Source organism: Lagopus muta, chromosome 24, assembly GCF_023343835.1.
Source record: "Lagopus muta isolate bLagMut1 chromosome 24, bLagMut1 primary, whole genome shotgun sequence".
NCBI lineage: Eukaryota > Metazoa > Chordata > Aves > Galliformes > Phasianidae > Lagopus > Lagopus muta.
This window is the reverse complement of record NC_064456.1, coordinates 1,693,693-1,714,915: the sequence shown is the minus strand read 5'-3', so window position 1 is coordinate 1,714,915 and position 21,223 is coordinate 1,693,693. Positions and strand designations below refer to the sequence as shown.

General features: G+C 58.1%; 1 protein-coding gene across 6 annotated transcripts; it reads right to left on the bottom strand.

Annotated features, from left to right (window-relative positions):
- Positions 1-184: 184 nt before the first annotated feature.
- On the bottom strand, positions 185-20,594 carry SOX13 (SRY-box transcription factor 13). 6 transcript variants are annotated; one of them, XM_048926066.1, is made up of 14 exons: positions 18,877-20,594; positions 7,306-7,507; positions 6,582-6,687; positions 6,308-6,439; positions 5,898-6,070; positions 5,238-5,306; positions 5,017-5,131; positions 4,859-4,941; positions 4,596-4,755; positions 4,262-4,371; positions 4,090-4,186; positions 3,862-4,005; positions 1,696-1,912; positions 185-1,599 (listed from the first exon to the last, which is right to left on the bottom strand). In XM_048926066.1, the coding sequence occupies exons 1-14, from the start codon at positions 19,077-19,079 to the stop codon at positions 1,323-1,325; spliced, it is 2,088 nt and encodes a 695-aa protein (XP_048782023.1). In that variant the 5' UTR covers positions 19,080-20,594; the 3' UTR covers positions 185-1,322. The 6 variants fall into 6 exon arrangements, with proteins under 6 accessions (XP_048782023.1, XP_048782018.1, XP_048782019.1 ...); XM_048926061.1 differs by lacking the exon at positions 18,877-20,594 and adding an exon at positions 15,686-18,868; XM_048926062.1 differs by lacking the exon at positions 18,877-20,594 and adding an exon at positions 15,686-18,868 and having other exon boundaries at positions 5,017-5,128.
- Positions 20,595-21,223: the final 629 nt, after the last annotated feature.

The following is a 21,223-nucleotide window of genomic DNA, read 5'->3' as shown; positions in this document are numbered from 1 at the left end:
AAGAAGGGAGGGGAGGGCAGGGGAAAGAGCAATGGACCAGCATAGAGAAAGCATCGTATGGAGAAGGAGGAGGGGTGGGAAGGGGGAAGGAAGCCCCCAGATCTCTACACTGGAAGCCTGGATCCCAATCCCTTGGGTTGGCCAGACTCAGCCCCGAGCTCAGTTCCAAAACATCATCTTTATTGTGCCAAGGGGTGGGGAGGGCAGTTTGTAAACAAGTATGTGAAATATACAGGTTAAGTTACTCGTCTTATTAACAAAATAAAGCTCTATCTATATTTACAGTCTTAAAAAAAAAAAAAAGAAAAAAAAAGAGAGAGGAAGAGCTGCTCCTTCGGTGCGCGGCCGCATCCAGCCCCCAGCCTGAGCTGTGCCTTGGGGGGAATAAATAAAGCACTGAGAAAAAGGGAAGAGAGAAGGGGGTGGGCAAAGAGAAAGGACCCCCACCGGCTGCTGTGGCCCTGGAGTGAGAGGGAGCAGCAGCCCCTAGCAGAGGTGTGATGCACGCAGCACGGCTGTGCCTGGCTGCTGCCACACGGCGGTGCATGTGCTCCGTGCTGCTCCCAGTGCTGCATGCACAGCCAGCGCTGCACCTGCATGCAAACCCTGCGCTGGGTGCACGGGTGCTGAGCAGAGCCAGATATTATTGGTTTTTTTCTTTTTCCCCTTAAATCGCTATTTTTTCCTCTCCCCCCACCCCCCCTTCTGCTGTTTCCATGATGCACGGAGGTGAAGCCTTGCGCTCGCAGAGCTGCGGTGCAAAGGAGGCACCTGGGGATGCGTGGACCCACAGCAGTGCTGTGCACCAGGGCTGCCCGAGGGCTGGGGCACAGCCAGGGAACAGCACCCGCTTTATTTACAAAGTGGGACAGAGCATCAGGAGCATAAAGGGCTCCTCAGTGCCCTCGGCTCGCACTCGGGTCAGGCAAGAGCTAAAAAAAGGCTCCATGGGAATTCACTGGCAGGCTGCAAGGGGGAACTGCAGTGGAGTGGGGAGGGCTGGGCTGAGCAGAGCTTACGGATGCCCCCGTGGCCAGGCGTCAGCAGGTGGCATAGGTAGGGAATAGAGAGCTGGAAGATTCCCATGTCCCATTCCCCCCAGGTCCTTACTGGGGGCTGCAGGGTTCCTGAGCCATCAGCTCTCAGCCAAGCTGCAGAGCCCCATTCCCTACAGCAGCAACGGCACCGCCACGTACCCAAACCCCCCACCATCACCCACTCATCTCATCTCATCCCTGCGGCTGCTGGCTCTTTGCCTGCACCGCATCGGGGGTCACCAGCGCCTGGTGCCAGCCAGCCCCGCTGCCCCCCCGCCCGGCCCTTCAGTCTGTCAGCACCACCAGCTCTCCATCGCTCTTCTCCTCTCCCTCCGAGTCCTCCTCCTCGCTGTAGCGATACATCTCACCATCCGCCACCGAGTGCCCATCGTCCCCTCCGCCGTCACCTTCCTTCAGGCTACGAGTGCTGACGATGACAGGCATGCTGGGATCCACGCCACGGGGCAGGTAATGCTCCATCAGCGGGGACGGCAGCTGCATGCCCACCGGCCGAGGGTACAGCACATCCGAGGAGCCAGGGGGCAGCTGGCTGCCTTGGGGACTGCGGGATAAGGGGGAGGGGAGGGGGGGGGATGCCATCAGCGGGACGGGAGCGGGGCGAGCCCCTCGCTGCCCCCAGGGCATCCCTCTGTGTTACCCTATCAAATAGCCCTGCCGGGCATCCTGCCGTCGGTTCCTCATCAGCGCTTTGTATTCCCCCACGCGCAGCCGTTTCCCCTCCACGATGCACGTGCGTTTGGGTCGGGGTTTGTACTTATAGTCGGGATATTTCTCCAAGTGCTGTCGGCTCAGTCGGGCTTGTTCCTCGTAGTAAGGCTGCTTCTCCTGGTTTGTCATCGACTTCCAGCGGGAGCCTGGGCACAGAGGAGCCACAGGGTGTGCTTAGCCACGGCCACACTGCAGCTTCCCCATGGAGATCCGTGTGCATGACCCCATGGCAAGAGGGGATTCACGCTCATGGGGGCTGGATTTAGATCATGTTTAAGGCTCCTTCTAAGCCAAGCCATTCTGTGGTTCTAGGAATGTTCACATGCTGCTCTATGAACACTACACTTGCAGCAGTGCGACGCATCCCCAGACTGTGGGGCCCTCAAGTGTGATAGGAGCCAGAGTTGGGGTTGGTGGCACCCCTGGGATCCCTGCCATGCATGGCCCCCAGCCCTGACCTTCTGGGGCACCTCTCCAAATAGGTGCTGTGGCTGCTACAGGCTGTCCTGGTGTGTGACTCGGATTCCCCCAGTGGCTGACCTGCATTGTCACTTCTACCTGCACCCAAGCTAGGAGGGGAAAGGAGAGCACAGCACAAGGCTGCTGACTGGGGAGGGGAGGGATGGGATCAGGGGCTACAGCCAGACCCATGTCCGGGTCTGGGGAGTGATGGTCACGCTGGAAGGATCACATAATTGCACCATGGGGCGAATCTGGGATGGCTCAGCCCAAGAGAAAGTGCAGGGGCTTTAACTGCAGCTTCCACTGCTTAAAGGGCATCTGGGGAAGAGTGAGCCCAGCTCTCCTCACAGGCGCACCTTGAAGGACAAGAGGCAGCAGATGAAAGGCAATTTACAGCTGGGCATGAGGAAATAATTCATCCTGCTGGGAGTGGGGCAGCCCTGGGAGAAAGTCCATGAGGGGAGTGGGATCTTCACGCTTAGAGATGCTCAGAGCCAACAAGAGAGCCTTGAGCATCCTCATCTGAGGATGATGCTAGCAGTGTTTATGGCCTCAGACTTCCAGAGTCCCTGTCCCCATTCCCTAAACCCTACCTCAGGTCTCCATCCCCTAGAGCTCATCTCCTTCCCCTGTTCCACCAGTTGGGCATTCTGAATAACAAGGCACGGAGCCACACGCACCCCACATCCTCCCCCTGCTCAGCCCCTCGTGCTGCCTGAGCCCCAGCAGCCACACAGGAGAGCACACAGCAACCAAAACTCCCAGCCTCGGGTGAGCACCGGTCCCAGCCCCCTCGGCTGCAGGTTAAATTTGCCCCAGTGAACAGCGAGCAGCTCCGGCTCCCCATGCAGAACTGCGCCAGCTATTTAAAGCCACGGACATTGAATGTGACAGCAACCAGAACACCACAAGACCCCTCTCCGACCCCCAGCGGTTGCGAGCAGATCCTGCCTGCGTGCTCTTTCAAAGGGAGAAGCCCAGAGGTTGTTTCGGTTCTTTTTTAACGAGCGGAGCTGCAAAAACGAGGCGGCGGCGGAGCGAAGCGTGTGAGCCTTCAGATGGGCTACTGGGAGACCACACCGATTGCTTTTAATAGCTGGGGTGAAACAGGCTGCCCCAGGGCTGGGGTGACAGCAAGCTGCTGGTGGGGAGCTGGGGGACAGGGCTGGAGGATGCTGCCAGCTAAATGAGGATGGTGCAAAATCGTCCTGCTGGGGATACAGCAGCATGGGGTGCAGGGGGGTAAAGGGGTGGCAAGTAAAGAGCTGCACTTGGTGGAGGATAGCAGTGAAACAGTGCTGGGCTCTGGATCCTGGCATAGGGGGGCATTTGCCCCAAAGATCCTCGCCCCAAAGGATGCCCATGACCTGCTGCTCAGAGCAGAACCAAGGAACCCAGCAGTGGGTCCAGGTCCACCCTCACCCTGAGCATGCACTGTGCCCCTGCTGCTGCCTCAGCCTCTGGCTCCCCTTTGCACACCTTTGTCAATCTGATTGTCAATCATGGCCCCATTGCTGTGCCCCCCAGTGCTGTGGGATGTGCAGAGAAGGGTTTCCTTCTCCTTTCCATCCCACACCACAGTTGGGATCCCCCACCCTGACACGGTGAGGCAGGGTGGACGCAAAGCACTCACCCAGGATCTTGCTGATGCTGGAGTTGTGCATATCTGGGAACGCCTGCAAAATCTTCCTCCTCTCATCCTTCGCCCACACCATGAAGGCGTTCATGGGCCGTTTGATGTGGTTGTTGTTCCTGGACTCGGGGAAATGCCGCGTTCCTATGAAAGGGACCCCAAAGGCTGGCTCAGAGCAGGAGGAAGGAGCAACGTGGCACTGCCCCACGGCACCCACCGTCCTCATACCGTCCATCTCACAGCTCAGCAGAGTCTCATCCAGGCGGTGTGTGGGTGTCTCCTCCATCCGCTCCTTCACAGGGGAAGCATCGATGCCAACGTGGTCCTGCAGGAAGGGTGGATGGAGTCATTGTGGGGTGCAGTGATGGAGGGCTGGGGGGTCACTCTGGGTTCGGCTCACCTTGCGGTAAGGGTGGCTCAGCGCTCCCTCCATGGCACCGCTGTGGCCGTGCAGCAGCTGCCGTGCATCCTGGATGGCTTTGGTGATGGCATCGCCCTCGCCCAAGAATCCTGGTGGGAAACCAGCCCGGGGCACCCATCAGCACCCCAAAATCCCATAATGCCTATCCCCAACCCAACAAAAAATGGGGCCGCATGGCCCTGTGGGGTGGCACAGTGCACCCAGAGCACCCCAACAAGGTGAGACACCAAGGAGCAGAGCTGCCTGCCGCCTCTGGGAGGTGTTGTTGGGGAGGTTTTAGGACCCTCCACGGGTGGAGGTGATGGGAACCCACCCAAGGGCAGGTTGGACGGGCTGCTCTGCAGGTCTCGCACAGCCCCATGGCTCGGTGTGAGGGACTGGCAGCTGCTCATCTTCAAACTGGGTGAGCTGGAGGCACTGGGGAGCTCGGAGCCTTTGGGTTTGGCCGTCAAGTTCAGCGGCTGCGAGGTCTCCTGGGGCAGAAGGAAGGCAGGGTGTGATGTACAGCCCCTGGCACATCCAGGCGCAGGGGAACAGTGGGTGCTTTGGGGCTGTAGAGGCACTTTGGGGCCATACCTGCATCTGGAGGTGGCCAGAGCCGCTGGGTCTCTTTAACGTGGGAGGAGGAGGGCTGTGCAGCAGCTGCACGGGGTAATCCACTGCAGGGAACAGAGGAAGTGTTGGGGGATGAGGGCACCCCGCAGGCATCCATGTGCCCTGGGGACTCGGCTCACCTGGCTTGCAGGGGATGGGCTGGATGGGCAGCGCTATCTGGGGGTCCTGGGTCACAGGAAGGGGCTGATGGCTGGGGGTGAAGGCAGGGATCATGACGTAGGGCATGTTGACCTGCTGGAGGAAAAGAGCACCACGGATAATGGTTGTGGGATGGCGTAGCTGGGCTGTGTCCCTGCTGTCTGGCTCTGCGGGTGGCTACAGGGGTGTCCCCCACCTTTACCTGGATCTGTTGCTGCAGCAGGTTGATTTTGTGCTGCTGCTGGATGAGCTGCTGCTGCTGCTTCGCAATCTGGAAGGAAGGAGACAGAGGGGCTGAGCAGTGGGAACAGGGGCTCCTGAGCCCCCATGGGGCATGAGCTGCCCAAATCCAAAAGCGATGCTCCCAAGGGCATGGTGGCCTCCTGTGGTTGGCACAGGAGATGTCTCAAAGGCCACAGGGAGAGAAATGCAATAGGAGAGACCATCATCCATACACCATGTGCCAGAGATGCCATCCCTGCACTTGGCACCGTTGGGTCACCCATACCCTGATGTCATCCCCACACTTAACACTATTAAGGATAAGAGGAATAAATCAGTGTTCAAAGAGCAAAGAAGAGGGCAGTCAGGAAGGGGCTCGTTAAGGACTTCCTATGATTCATCCTCAACATGTAGATAAGGAATGGAGAGCTTTGACCCTGAGCCACCCCATAGCAAGCAGCAGGATGGGAAGTCTTGGGATGGGCACAGAAACAGGGAAGGTTTCTGGGCAGATACCAAAGAGCTTCTTCCTACTTCTAGAGGGGTTCTGTCCCCTGGATCCCATCCCTCTGGTCCTGCCTCTGTAGTCAGAGGGTACCAAAGTGAGCCCTGAAGGGACACAGGTCTCCTGGGAGCCCACCTGCTCCTGCTGCTGCCGCGCCAGCTCCATCTGCTGCTGCTGCTTCTCAAAGAGCATTGCAGCCATGTTCTTCTGCTCTGAGTGGGCTGTCAGGAGCTGATCCCGCAGCGTGGACAGCTGGTTGATCATGACGAGCAGCTGGAGCTCTTTCTCTGCCAGGCTCTCCTGGGTTCCTGCATAGGGAAGAAGCAAAGTTGGGGGCTTGAGGAGCGGCATCACCACCACAGTGGGGGCTGTGGTCAGAGTGGTGTTCAAAAATCCCTCTGTGCCATCAGAGCAAGGTTTTATCAGGAAAGCCCAGTTCTGGGTAATGAGTATTTTGGCTAAAAACCTACAAATCTCCACAAAACATGACGCTGCAGACACACCTCCCCTCCTATTGATGGGGGAACACAAAGCCATGCGGGCACCTGAAGGGGGCACAGAGCACCGAGGTGGCACAGAAGGGACCTCACCCTTCACTTCTTTGGTCTCAGCAGCATTTCGGCCCAGCAGCCTTTCCTTCCAGTCGCTGGAGAGTAATTTCTCAATGGTTGGCATCACTGTCCCCATCAGCAGGCACCGCAGTCAGCAGAGCAGAGCGGGGAGAGGAGAGCCAGGTGAGCACGGCCCGAAGCTCTGCACCGTGGCTCTTCCAATCCCAAATCTTCCCAAAAATAGAGAGGTCCCAGAAACCTTTCTTACCCTCTTTTAAGTTTCTGTTGAAGTCCAGCTTCTCCTGGCTGCCGACAGCCGGCTCGAAAGCTGAGCACCGCGGCTCCAACGCATCACCAGCGGGTGAGCAGGATTCCTGCACACACAGAGCATCACTCGGTGGAGAACCCATGGACAGGGACATCTACATGTCTCCAAGCAGGAGACACCAAGCTGATGGGGTGCTCAGAGCAAACAGGTTGCTTGGAACTGATGGGATGTTTGGAGCTGATGAGATGCTCAGTGACATCTTGGACCACGTGCTCCTGCAGCACTTCCCCAGCTTGAAAGCATCCCAATGACCAAGCCCTGCTTTGCAGGAGGTTGCTGTTATTTCTTTGGAGTGCCCTGATTCTCCAAGCCCAGGGACTGAGAATATTGGGCAGAGAGAGAGGAAGCTCGAGAGCAATTAAAACAGGAAAATAACAGAGTGGCCTCGGTCCTGCATGTGGGGACAGTGGAAGATGTCTGCAGGTGGCCCTGGAGAGCTGAGCGCCAAAAGCTAATGCCAGAGCTGAGCTGAGAGCACTGACAGCAGCCAAAAAGCCTGAGGGGAACCTCAGGTTTCAGCTTGGTTTCCTCAGGATAAGGAATAAAAGCTCAGGGAAACAACAACCTCTGTCTGCCTGGGGTGGGATGCAGTGCACTGCCAACCCAAAGGGACCAGGTTTCGGTCAAGGCCAGGAGCAGAGGCGGTCACAGTGATGGGACCCACCTGTGGCAATGCCTGGGGGTCTGTGCCCTCTCTTGGTGGTGGTCCCGGGGGGTCGTTGGGATGGGGCTCAGTGCTGGGGGCAGCCCCCGGTGGGCTCTCATAGCCACTCTCCTTCTTCTCCTCCGTCTTGATGCTGCAGTTCACCATGCTGCCCGCCCCATCGAGCTCCAGGTGGGGAGAAACGGGGCTCCTCATGGACATCCTGCAGAACAGCAGGGCTGTTAGCAGAGAGATGGGGGTCCCCCCTCCTCCCCACACATCAGAGGCACCCCTTTGCCCAGCCTTGCCCTGTGCTGGTGGTGAAGCTGAGCCCTGGGTGCCCTAAGGGCTCTCCATGATCAGCCCCCAGCGGGGCACCACGGGGCACAGAAATGTCCTAAGGGCATCTAGTGGGACACCAAGCATGGCCAGAACCAGTTTTTTTTCCCATAGGATGTGCCCTCAGCAATGTGCCACAGCCACGTCCCCTACACAGCCCCAGCTTGGCACAGTTTGTGTCCCCAAATGGGACAAGCTGGGATCCCGCTGCAAACTCCCAGCAGGAATTTCCCCCAGCCCCCGGACCACCAGCCCTCACAACACACAGCAACAACAGCACCAAATGCCCCCTCCCCATCTTCACCTTTCAGGGTGGAATAATAGGGGAAGGAGACCATCAGGGATGGGATTTACACTGGGATGAAGGGCACGGGGGCCACAGTGTGCACCCTGCAGCAGGGACCCCCCAGCCCTGCACCCATCAGGGGGTCCTGCCTGCACCCCACCATCCGGGGGCCCCCAGGACAGGACCGGGCTGCACCATCGGGGCAGCGGTGACACAACAAACAAAGCCCGGCTCAAGCTGCGAATTAATCAAACTGCTGAAAATAAAACCTTCCTCTCAGGAACTTCAAACAAAAGAAACGAAAACAACAAGGCCGGCTGGGTAATGAAAAGCCAGGGCTCTGAATAGGGGACAAAAGGAAGTGGAACAATAGGGTGTTGGACAAAAGCAATAAAGTAAAGGGAAGTGTGACAGCTCAACAATGGGGCACTGTGCGCGCCAGAGTTTCTGATCTTAGCAGGGCTTTTTTTAATCTCAGTTCCCTGCCCTTCTCTGAACAAACCCACGGTGCTCTCCGGGCTCTGGGTTTCCTCCCAGCTCCAGCCCTGCACGGTATCTGCCCGCATCCTGCAGCACCACCCGCTCCCCTTTCCTGCCCCCTGCCCACCTCGGGGGCAGCCCGGCAACGAGTCCATCCTCTCTTTCCCCCCCCCCCCCCCCCCCCCGGGATCGATGCTCATAAAAACACCCCGAGGGATGGGGAGGAAATGGGCGCTGCTGGCAGCAGGACCGAGCCGGCGTGCAGCCAGCGGGATGCTGCGCTCAGTGTGCTGTGTGCATCCAGGTGCCCCGCGGTCTCCCAAAGCCTGAAGTGCTGCAGGTGGGGAAAAATGAGGCAGCAAAGCACAGCCCTGGGTGCTTTTGTGGCTCAGGAGTTGGGGAAGGAGTAAAGAGAGGAGTTTGGGTGCTGAGTGCTGCTCTGCGTGCAACAGCAACAAGCTGAGCTCGGTATGGGAGAGGAGAAGCAAGGTTGGTGCTCCTTCCATCCCTTCTGAAGGCACAAAGCCCCGCTCCATGCGTTCCTGCCATCATTTCCCCTCCCTGCCTCCAGCAGGGATGCAGTCAGCCCAAGGATGCCCACACAGTGCTCAGCACAGAGCAATGCGCTCGGTCAGGTCACCTTCCCATTGTGCTTCACCTCCCGGTGCCACTGGAAGTTTACTCTTAAAATACAGCCGGTGCTTTAATAGGGGTCCGTGTGAAAGGGGCCTCATTGTGGGATTATTATACGGTTTGCTGAACAAAAAAAAAATGTTAAAAAAAGGGAGAAGAAAAAGGAGAGAAGTGAGTGGTGATCTTGTTACAAGGCTTGTTCCCATAGCAGGGCCGTGCTGGCTGTCTCAGGTGTGCTCAGCTCAAGGGCTCCTCTGTTGCACAGACAATAGGGCCGGGAACAATTGCCTTGGCACAGGGAATACATCTTCATGTAAGAGATCTTTGCCTTTAATGTTTGCTATTTAATGAAGGGCGGAGGGGAATGGAGCGAACAGAGCACGGATGAGCAGTGCCAGCCTGGAGAGCCACAGCGAACAGCGCAAGCACGGGGACAAGGTGTACCCAAATATCAGCACGAATGGGGCTTCTTTGCAAAGCCCTACAGCTGCCACCCCAGCACACATCGCTTTGCTCACCTTACCTGCAACCAGGCTGCCCCAGCTAAAGCCCAGAGCCCAGGGCTGAGGTTTGGGGATGGCGACAGCCGGCTTTTCCTTCTCCATTCGTACCCCTCAATGGCACATCCTGCAATTCTCCCCTTGTGCTGTGCCACCCTTCCTGGCTAAGAGCTGATCCTATCTGCCCCATTTGTGTCACAGCCGAACAGCTCGTTAGGGCAGGGGCAGAGCCAGCAACAGCCTGGCACCATGGGTGATGCCAATGTGCCTCTTGCCGAGCCCCCCGCCCCCCCGGACCCTTTAGAGCATCCCCTCATCGGTCTCCAGCATTGCAGAACACAGCACTCACCTCTGCACAGCAGCAAGGGGGAAAAAAGCCAGCAGAGATGCGCTGCAGGCTGCACCAGGCTCAGAACTGAGGGTTCCTGCTCCTCAGTCCAGGGCAATTCCACCCCATGGGATGGCAGCACTGAGGGATCCCACAAAGTGGGACACGGGAGAGCATCCGATCAGCTGATGGAGTGAGTTGGGTTGCCTGGATTTTAGGATCAGCTCCATCTGCCCATCACCAAATGCACCAGCAGATCCGAGAGGCCGTCGGCTTTTTGCTTTTCCTCTTTCCACACAGAAAAATATCAGTTCATAGATTCCCTTCCACCTCCCCACACACGCAGCAAGCCAGGGGAAAAGCACCAAACGTAGCCAAACACAAAATCCAACAGGGGAAAACACCACACAGCACAGAGCAGCAGGAAAGCACCGCAGGCACGAGCTGCGAGCACCCCCAGGAGAGAGAGCAGGGGGAAAAATAAACCACACACAGGTTCTCTCCTTCCAAGCAGGGCTCAAGGAATCCCTCCGGTCACCGGCACAGACAATAGCCCGTCTCCTGCCAGACGAGAGGACTGCTTTCCTGCCAGACTTGGAATGTCCTTTCGGGGCCCTTTCCAAGCGTTTCCGCCCAGCGTGCCTTCGCACATAAAAGGAGGGATGGTTTCCTCCTGCCACAGCCACTGTGTGCCTGGGGGGGTGGCTGAGGTGAGGGACACAGCTGGGAACTTCACGAGGTTGCCATCCCATGGGGACGCAGGGACAGCGGGGTGCATGGCAGGGAGAGGGCAGCACTTCCTACACTGGGATCGGGGCTCTGGTGTGCGTAAAAATAGAGGGTCATGGGGTCAAGTCTCACCTTTTTGAGCTTGCAAGGGATTGCAGCCAACCTCTGGCACTCCACACTAAGGCATATCTGCTGTCCCCAGCGCCGTGCTGTCACTAGCAGGAGGAAATGGTGACCTTTGGGGATGCAGCAGAGCTGGAAGTGCAGCCCGTGTGGCTCCCGGCCAAGCAGGAATCAGCACAGAGCCATTCACAAACACCCAACAGCTGAGGATTCATGCCCAGAAACGCCCAGTGTAGGACCATGAAAAAGCAGGTTTTAAGCCCAAGGTGCACCTGGATTTCAGGATACTGAAGTCACCCAGAAGCCACGGATGGCTGAAGCCATCCTGCTGCAGAGCTGCCATCACCTCGTGGCAGCCACAGCTCCACGTGTCCCCGCCAAGCCAGGCAGAGCCGCAGCGGAAACGCTCAGCGCTGGGGCGAGCCGACGCTTTGCACATCCTCTGCAACACCTCACCTGCAGAAAGCCCCAACCTCTGCCTTCCCAGCATGCTGCCAAGTGCTGGCGTTGCTGAAAAGCTGCAACATCAGTGCTGAAAAGGGAGAGATTTGGAAAGCATTGCTCTCGGTTCATTTCAGCAGAACTTTGGGGGCTCGTGGGCAAAACCGCAGCTCCAACGACAGCTGGGATTTCCCAGTGCCCACACGGAACACGGAGCTCTTTGTCTGTTCCCCAAAGGCTCCCTGTGGCTCTGACTGGGGGGTTGACGGCCTCCGGAAACGTCCCTGTGGGCTCAGAGCGCAGCGGTGACACCAAGGTGACAGAATTGGCATCATGGAAACCCCTGGCAATGGGCACGCAGGGGAGGTCACCCCTCCGTGTGCCACCCCAGCACCTGCTGCCGCCCACATCCCCTCCACTCCCAGTCTAGTCAAGCCTGGGACCCATATCTCACAGGGAGGAGGATTCCCCCCTTTGCTTCTAGAGGCCGTGCTCGGCTCTCCAGCACTGCCAGGCTGGGGCTCTCGGTGGGGTGGAGCAGCAATTCTGCATCGCTCAAGTGGAGCGTAGAAATGCGTGGCTCCTGTTGCTGCACAGCTCCTGTTGCTGCACAGCCCATGGAAGCTTTAACCCTAAAGCAAGAGGACGTCCTGGAGAAGCAGAGTGGTGCTGTGGGATGCTCAGTGTGGGGACGGGACAGCAAAGCCCCCCATGATAACAATGAGAGGTGAATGCCATGTGCTGCCATCCCTTGCACATGGGTCCCTTTGGCACAGCCTGCAGAGGTCTCAACCACATCACATCCCCGGGTTCTTGGTGGCCCTTTTTACTCACAATTTCCAGCTGGTTGTGAATTCTGCTCTCACAGGGCTTCCTAAGCTGCTCCTTACCACGCTGCTCTGGTTTCATACAAGATGGCAGAGGGCCACATCACCGCCACGAGGCGCCTTCCTGCCTCCCCCCTCTCCAGCACAGGGGCTCAGCCGGGACCTCCCCCTGCTGCCAGCACCCCACATCCAGATGGGGGCAATGAGCCTCACAGCACAGCCCTGGAGGCATTAAATCACATCCAATGTACCCATATTCACCCCAAAGATGTAACACATGCACTACGTGCCCGGCAGCAGCACAGGAGCCAAACAAACAACCCAACGCAACACCAAGAGCCTTCCCAGGGCATCAACTGGTTCAGGTCCACAGCAATAGTTCCAGCATGGGTTTCTTTGATGGGACGAGCAACAGGATGCTTTAATTAGGGGAAAAATCAAAATGACCATCAGGTGGACCTTCGGGACCATGGGATTTATTGGGTGGGGAACGATCTCATTGGCACGTTGGAATTATTGAAGACCCACTGAGGAACGGGCACAGGGAGTGGACCCAGGCATTGGGAGATGTCATCCTTCCCCCTTCCCAGCCTCGGAATCTGCCAGGATTTCTTTCTTTTTTTTTCTTTTGGTTGTTGTTTTTTCCCCTTTCCCTTTTGGTATCACTAAGGGGAAAGCGCTGCGCACCGCCAGCTCTGCAGCCGGATGGCTTCACTGCCCAGGTTGCATTTGGAAACGTCTTTACAGAAGGGTCTGGAAGCACCCAGATGGGAACCAGGACACAGCAGGGACATGGGCAGCACGGGGACAAGGCGACACCAGGGTTGGGTGACTCCCTGTTCCCATGTGCTGGGCAGGGAGCAAACAGCACTGAGCATCCCCCCGACTCCTCACCCGCTCCGCACAGCGCGGCAGGAAGCCGTGCAGCCTTGCACAGCATTGCTTTGCACACCGGCCACTCAAAGCGTTCTCATTTGCACGTCTTCAAGAGTTTTTTCACCCCTGCAGGTCTCTAAATACCACAGCAAAAAGAACAAACCCCCACAGCTGTAATATTTTCCAAGTCCCCCTTCCTACTGCGCCTCTTTTCCTCTTTTAAATACTTTTTGATGCAAAATCTTGTCATTCGTGGAAGGCTTTGGATGGGTGGTAGAGGGGAACAGCCACAAGACCCATAAGGTTCTGCAGGTGCTGAGCACCCAGGGGTGGTCGGATCAGAACCTCAAGGGGTCCTCAGGCCCTTCCCTGACCCTGGAGCCCTCTGGGCTCCTCCACCCTCCCCCCAGCCGTCCACAGAGCGCTCAGCTGCCCACCCTCTGCCCCTTGTAATGCAATCGATTTGCAAAGGAAGAGCAAATAAAGGAAACCTTTCCCATAACAGAGATGAGGACGGGGGCGACTCACCCGGCACGGCGATGCCGGAGCGCACGGAGCTCCGTCTCTGTCCCCTTTGTTGCAGTTTCTGCCTTCTCCTCACCCCCAAAGCAGCCCTCGGGTTTATCGCAGAGGCCGATCTCGGTGCAGGTTTGGTGCTGTTTCACTCACTCAGCGTTTCCAGGCAGAGTTTGTTCACAAACAATACTTTCCAATCGCATGACGGAGGGGCGAAGACATTTGACCCCTTTCCTCTCCCGCTCCTCAACAAGAAGGAGCTCAGCCAGGCTCAGCCCAAGCACTTGGGGACTAAAGGATGGGATGCAGCACAACACTTCCCAAAGCACAAACCTCCCTCTCCCAGCCCTTGCTGAGCACCTCGTGCCATTCTACACCTTCCATCAGTGGCACTTTTTTCCAGTTGCCCCCCAAGCTTTGAGATTTTTTGGGGAGCCCCTCTTTGGGAGACTCAACTTTGGGAGTTCTTTGGGGGTTTCTCTCTGGGGGCTCTTCTTTGGGGGAACTCCTCTTCGGAGGTCTCCTTTCTGGAGGGTACCCAACTTTGAGGGGTTCTTCTTTGAGGTCTCCTCATTGGGGTTTCTTCTTTGGGAGCTCCTCTTTGGAGGCCTCAATTTTGGGGGCTTCTCTTCGGGATCTCTTTTTTAGGGGACTCAACTTTGGGGGCTCCTATCCGGGGAGCTTCTCTCTGGGAGCTCCTCTCTCTTGGGGCGGCTTCTCTTTGGGGTCTCCTCTTTGGGGCTCCCATCTGATGGTATTCTGGTGTTTCCAGGCTCACATACATGTACCCAAAGCAGCTCAGGGGCCCCTTGAAGACAACACCAAACCCCAAACCCCGCGGCCGCACGCTTCCGCCTGTGCCAGCTCTGCTCTCCGAAACCCACATCGCCCCAGAAACCATCGGCTTCACCTTGTATGGGTTTGTAACAGCAGCAAACAGCCCCATGCACCCAAACTGCTGCTTGGCCACAGGGGCACAAAGGCTCTATCAATGGAACTCAAGGGAACCGGGGGAACTCCACCCCCTCCAGCTGCCAGGGGGGCTTGGGGAAGGGGTGACGGCCACCTCCCAGCTGCTGGGGCCATTTGACATTTCAACAACAGATTTTTGCTGGTGTGACAGGAGCTGATGGCACCACGGGCAGCTTCCTTTGGAAAGCAGAGGGAACCTGGATCTCAGCAATCACAGCCAGGTGGGTCGGGATGGAGATCCCCAAGGAAAACACTCTGAGCTGGATTTCTCTCCCTTATCACCACGAGCTCCCTTCTTACTGATTTATGGGGCAGATCTGAGATCCTGTGCTAAGAACTCAGTGAGGAGCTCGTTCCTCATTGCCCTGCACCCCTCCAGCAGAGTCCCTCCCAGCACAGGGAGGTCACTCCAAGCCCAGTGCTGGGACTGTTTATGGGACAGACCCCTCTGAGCAACAGCACCGCATCACACCCCCGACCACCACACACAGTCAGGTTCACTTCTTTCCCTCCCCTGCTCATTTCAGAGGAGATCACAGACCATGAAAACCATGCAGAGAGATGTGGGGACAAGCTCCTACTGGCCCGCCAGGATTATTTTCATTGCACAAGGGGCGCAGACTCTCCAGCAAGCTGCAGACAGCCCTCCCTGCTGCCATGGGGTGTCCGATTGCCCCTGACCACCCCCATGTCCTGCGGCACACAAGGGGCTCTTTGTGCCCAAGCAGCCACAGTGGCACCTGTCCCCCTCTGTGTCCCCACATCCCCTCAGGTCCTCAATCCCCCTGCAGCAAAGGGCTTTAAGTGCCCAGCTGGCTCCTGCGTGGCTGAGCAGGGCTGAGGGAAAGCACAGTTGCTCTGTGCACAAGCATTTGCAATCCCTGCTGCTTTGCATGCTGCTCTTTGCCATAGGGGTGCATGAGCCTGCTGTGGGCTCCTCTGGGCTCTGCCCACCTGGTGGCTGCACCTGGGAGAGCCACCATCCCATAACCAGCACTAAGCAAACCTCCCCTGCAAAAGCACGCTTTCCCCAGCTCAGTTCCCAGGATGGACCCACAAACCTGGTGCAACACAGCAAGAAGAGCTGGGCAGAGGAAGCCCAAGAGCAGGTGCTGCAGGTGGACACACAGACCACAGCCCAAGAGCCCCCAGGAAAGGCAAACATTGCCCTCTTTCTACCCACGCTGCAGCCTGTGGGGGTACAGAGGGGTCTCACAGCTGCAAAGGCACGAAGTGCCCCTGGGACCCCCCCCCACAAACCCTCCCGAAGTCCCCTCCCCAGCGCCTGTATCATGCACAGCAAGAAAGGTGAGCAGGAAAGCTCCAGAGCCTCATCCACTGGGGAATTCACCTGCAGAGCCCCAGGGGCTGGGGATGTCCATGTCCGGGTTCGTGTCCTCTCTGCCAGCAAAGCCCCACGCAGAGCAGCCTCACAGGCGGCTCCGTGCAGCCCCTGCCCCAGGGGACTCGCTTTCCGGCTGGGCGTGCAAGGTAGAACAATGGGGCCGAGCCCTCTATTGTTCCAGACAAAAGATAAGCCGGGCTCTGGCATTCCCCAACCGGAGGGCAGGGACTGGCCGAGCCCTTCCCTGCCCCGGGCTCCATGGGGACAGGTGGAGAGGGGCTGCAGGAGGTCCTGCCCCTGCGCAGCCCCCAGCTCACACCTCCACAGACACGCACACACACACGTGCACACCCTTGCACACACGCTCCATCCCTGCAGGCTTTGCCCCAGCTCTGCATTTGGCTTTGCTCCCCCTTTTCTTCAGCCTCAATACCCCACGTGTCCCCATCATCCAGCTTCACACCCAGCACCTCGCCAGCCTCCTTCCAGCCCTTGGTCCCATTCTTTCCTCTCCTTGAGCTGTTGTTCCTCTTCTCCGGGACCACTTTATGGGAAGGATGAGTGCTGCTAACCGCACACAGCACACGGCACAGCAGGCTCAATGCACCCCACAGGCAATGGAGCAGTGCAGCAGGGATGGGGGTTGCCCAGTGGAACTGCTTGGGGCCCCCCAGCCGTGCCCATGCAGCCCAGCCCATCACCCACACCTTCACTTTTTCTGTGCTTTCACAGAACAAGGCTACCAACGCTCCCATACAAGAGAGGAAGAGCACACAGGGCACCCAAACAGCAGCAGAAGGTGACAGCCCAGGGCTGGTAATTGCTCATTAAACACTGAATGTGTCCAGGCTGACCCTCTCCATGCCAGGGAACAGCACCGCTGTTGCGCAGTGCTGGCAATGCCTGCAGGCATTTCTCTGCCCGTTTCTACCCCTTTGCTTCTTTCCAGACTCCAGCCCAGCCCTCAGTAACTCCATTTCTCAAGGGCAAAGAGGACCAAATACCCCTCTGCTACCCCACACCCTTTGAATTCTCTTCGCCATACATCTCCTCCCAGCAGAAAATCAAATGCCATCAGCCCCCTTCACCAGCCAGAATGAAGAAACAATGCCTCAGAACATCAGATCTCAGCCAGGGCCACCCAAAATGCTGCTGGAAGGATGAGCCCCATTACCTTGTTCCTCTGTGATGAGGCAGCTGGGGTGGTGGGGCTGAGCTCCACTTCCAGCACGTGCTCAGGACTCGCATCAGTGCTTTGTGGGATCCCATTTGGCCGCTGCATTTCCCCCCGTTCCTTTTCTCCCTGACCCATCCCAGCAGCCTCAACACCAACCAGCAGTGCCCCCTGCATCTCCCCAGTGCCAAAGCGACAGCACCGGCCACACCAAGTGCCCTTGTTTGAGACTGGAGCACATCCAGCATTGGACATATGGCCCTGGAGCAGGTGGGGTGGTAGAAGAGAGGGGGGAAGGGAGAGCTTCCAACTGCAGAACCATTTCCAAAAGTCGGTGCCTTTGCCATCGCTCCTCCTGCTGGGAGCGGCCGGGCTGAGGGAGCCCCATGCTGAGCATAGGGCACAGCCCGAGGGAGAGGGTTTGGCTCTGAAATATTCTCCAAAAGGCACAGGATGGGGGGAAGGCACCGACCGCTTTCCCAGCAGCACTGTCACAGGCCGCCCTAATTTATTTCCCTTTTGTCTGTTTTGTGCTGTGCAAAAAACTGGGTGGAAATGGGGTGATGCATCGCGGCAAACTTTTGAAGCAGCCCAAATCTTCCCCCTCCCCCCTCCTCCACGCAGCACAATGAGACCCAAACCTCCAAAGCTGGTGAGAAACCAACAGCAGAGCTGGGGACGTCCCAGAGCTGTAGGGGCACCACGGGGCTGCAGACCCCCAGGGCTGAGTCCCCATCAGACCACGGCCAGACGCAGCTGCTGCTGGATGCACAGAAAGAAGCAGCTCACATTGCTGTTTTCTAGCAGAGAACAAACAAATTTCACCAACACTTTACAGTGATGCTCCGCTCAGCACACAGCCAAACCAGAACAGAACAAAAGAATCCAATGGGTTTTCCCCATGCTGTTGTCCAGAGCTGTAGGGAGTCACTGCCCTGCCCAGGAGTGGGGGTTTGTTTTGCTTTCAATACACAGTTTGTAGCAAAATAAACGTGATGCATTTTAGCAGCACAGCGGAGCGCTTGGGGTGTAAAAGCAGAGCAGAGCTGTAGTGATGCGCGTTGAAGGCTGTCCATCTGGTGAGAAAGGCTTTTCTGCTCTGCAATCACACGCACAAAGCAGCTCCAACCCTAAGTGTTCACAATGGGATGGGGCTGAGCAAGCAGGAGTGCAGCATGGTGCCGGACAGACAAAGCTGGGCGCACATCGGGTGGCGTGCCCTGGGTCCGTGGGGAGGGAGAGCCAAGAGCAGAGCCAAACTGCATCAAAATCCTTCTGAGTTTGTTGGGTTTTGTTGCAAGGGATCACCGAGCTGCCTCGGCTCCATGGCCATCCAAGCACCCCACGTCCTGCACCCCACAGACCACCCTCACCAACAGGGTTGCTCTGAGCCACCCATGTGCTCAGTGGCAAACTCCAGACCCCAAAGCCATCCCTGCCCCATGGCACCGAGCCCCCATCATCCCCAAGCACTCACCTCAGCGCAACCCACACTGTTGGCCACCGATGCCCCCATCCCCAACCTCTGTGACAGCAAACCAGCCCAGCGTCAGTTCCAGGAAGGCAACAAGCAGCAAACCCCTCCAGCAAGTAGCAAATGTAAAAATAAATGTGCTGAAAGGAAAGATTTACTGTGCTTGCTGCTGCTGCGTGCCCTGCATGGAGGCAAAAACCCATCCTCAGCATCCCATGGATGGGGTTAAATCCTCTCCAGCAAATAGCAAAGTTTACGAGCTGCTCCATCTCACTGCTAGGGTGCAGCTCCCCATGAGAATCAGGGGGGTTCAAAAAGCTCAGTTATTCCCCCCCCCCGGGCACTTCAACCCTCTGGAACAAACTCAGCTCTGAGGACTGTGCAGGGTCTGCGATTTGGGAGTCAAAAGCAGCAGCAGGGAAAGCTCGCCACAATGCGCAGCGCTTTGCGCACCCAACAGCACCAACCAAAAAGCTCCCAGAGCAACGAATGTACTTCAAGGAGAAGGAAAAGGGATCTATTTGTAAAGTTCGTGGTCTCTGCTCCTACCTAATGGTGCTGCTCGGTGGGTGCTGAGCTCCTGGGGGGCGACGGGCTGGCAGTGCAACGAGAGCTGCTAAAAAACGGGGCACCCGCCAAGCCGACCTGCCCACCTCCACCAAAGGACAGCGGCTGTTTTTCATGCGACGGCCCCGAAATCGCAGCCTTTCAAAGGAGAAAAAAAGAAAAAAGAAATCGACCCCGTGCTGCATCAGTGTCAACAGAATGGATTCTGTGCAAAACTCAATTGAACTAAAAGGAAATTGCGCGGATTACCAACGCGGGTTATTGGCTCAATAGGGGAGTAACTGAGCGATATGATCTGGTCTGCGCCACGGAGAAAATAACATTAGCTGAGCTAATGGTCCTTTTTCACTCCTAAAACCTATTACTCCAGATCTGCTTTGGAAGCAGGGTGTATTTCCATGGAAATACCTCGCGAGACGGAGCGGCTTTGAGCGCTGTGCAGCCACAGATTGACATTTTTCCCAGAGCAACCCCACGTCCAGCACTGGCAATCAGGTTGGGGTGGAAAGGAGCAGAGCTTTGCATCTGTTTGTGCATTTCACAACCGCTCAGCTGCAGCTCAGGGTGACGCAGCTCTGGGTTCCTCTCTCCCATCACTAACTTTGTGTGAGCTGCCCTCCGGCTCCCACCACACGCATCCCTGAGCCGAGGGGTGACACCAGATGGAAACCCCCCCCACATCACAGCAGTGTAGGACCCCCAGGATCCCTCTCAGTGACCCAAATCTGCCCTGAACCACCCCAAAACACGTGGCTGCGGGATGCAGTGACACGGATCAGCCATAATTTGGGCTCAGACAGCAGACAGCTCTGTGCTGACCCCGGCTGTGCCCCGTGGCAGCGCCGCTGCTGCACTGTTGGAGCACTTTGTTGGATGGACAAACAGCAGCGCAGTGCTGCCAGCAAGTTTTCCTGCCCGTGTTCTGTGCCGGTATCCCGACGGCGCTGCAGGGATGTAGGAGGGGTTGGAGAGATAATACACACGGGTAAATTGCCTCTGCCATCCAACAAGGCAGCAACAGTACATCCATCCCCTGGGGGAGAAGGGACGGGGTCCCAAAGGATGGGGACCCAAAGAATGGGGACCCAAAGGATGGGGACCCAAAGGATGGGGACCCAAAGGATGGGGACCCAAAGGATGGGGACCCCAGCCCTGCACCCCTCCGAGCTGCGATGCCCCACACAGCCGCACGCAGCCCCGCACGCCCCGTGTGTGGCCGAGGCCGGCTGTGCGCGGTGTGTGCCGGCACATGGTGTCTGTCTGGCCGTGCAATGCGTCCGCCTGCGTCGGCGGGGCTGCCAGCCCGACACCCGCTGCCCCTAAAACAGAGCGCACGGCACGGACAGGAGCTGGGACGCGTCCCACTGGGGGTCCTGGGGAAGGGGCTGCAATGGGATCACACTGAACACGAAGCGGAGGGGGGAGGGTGCCGCGGATTAACCCCTACCCTGCCGCGCTCTCGCTCTCCTCGGCGCTGCTCTCGGAGGAGTTTGCAGCCCCATAAGTTTGTAACAGGACTGGGGCCGACGCGGAGCTCCGCTTTCCCCCTTTCCCATTTGGTTTAAGCAAAGAGGTGGCGGGGTTCTGCCATGCGGCCGCACAGCCGGGGTTGGGGGCACCACGACCCGGGACGGTGCTCAGCGCCCCCAGAGCCGCGTCCGTGCCCTTCCTTCTCCTCTCCCCCCACGCAGTGCCCCACATGGCCGTGCCTCTGCCCCGCTCCCTGTTCCGCCCGCACTCACGGCTCCGCCGCGCTGCAGCCCTGCGCCCGGGTCCCGCTCCCGGTCCCACTCCGGTGCCGCTCCCGGTGCGGGCTCCGCCGCCTCTCGCACGGCTCAGGTCCGCTCCATGTCCCCGGCGCCTCCGCTGGGAGCTGCCCCGGCGCCGGGCGGAGAGAGGGAGCGGGGAGGAGGGGAGGAGGAGGAGGAGGTGGAGGAGGAGGGCCCAGCAAACCAGCAGCCGGCTGAGGGGCGGCCCCTCTGCCCCGTCCCCTCCCCTCGGGACCCCCTGCTTTGCCCCGACGGGGGACCCACGCGGGACGCCGCTTCTGCTCCGTCCCGGACTCGTGGCGGTGGGGGGCGGAGGAACCCCCCAAGGACTTGGGCAGAGTTTGGGAGACCCCTGCCCGCACCCCGCGTCCCACCGCCAGGAATGAAAGGCGGAGGGTCGCGGCTACGCTGGGAGCGCAGGGCTGGTCGGGGCACACACGTGTTGACAAACGCTCTGCTTTGCAGAATGAGATCTTTAAAATGTTATGTCAACATCGAAGGAGGACTGTTTACGTTTTGCCAACAGGGAAAATTCCCATTGACTCGAAGCCACTTCCTCC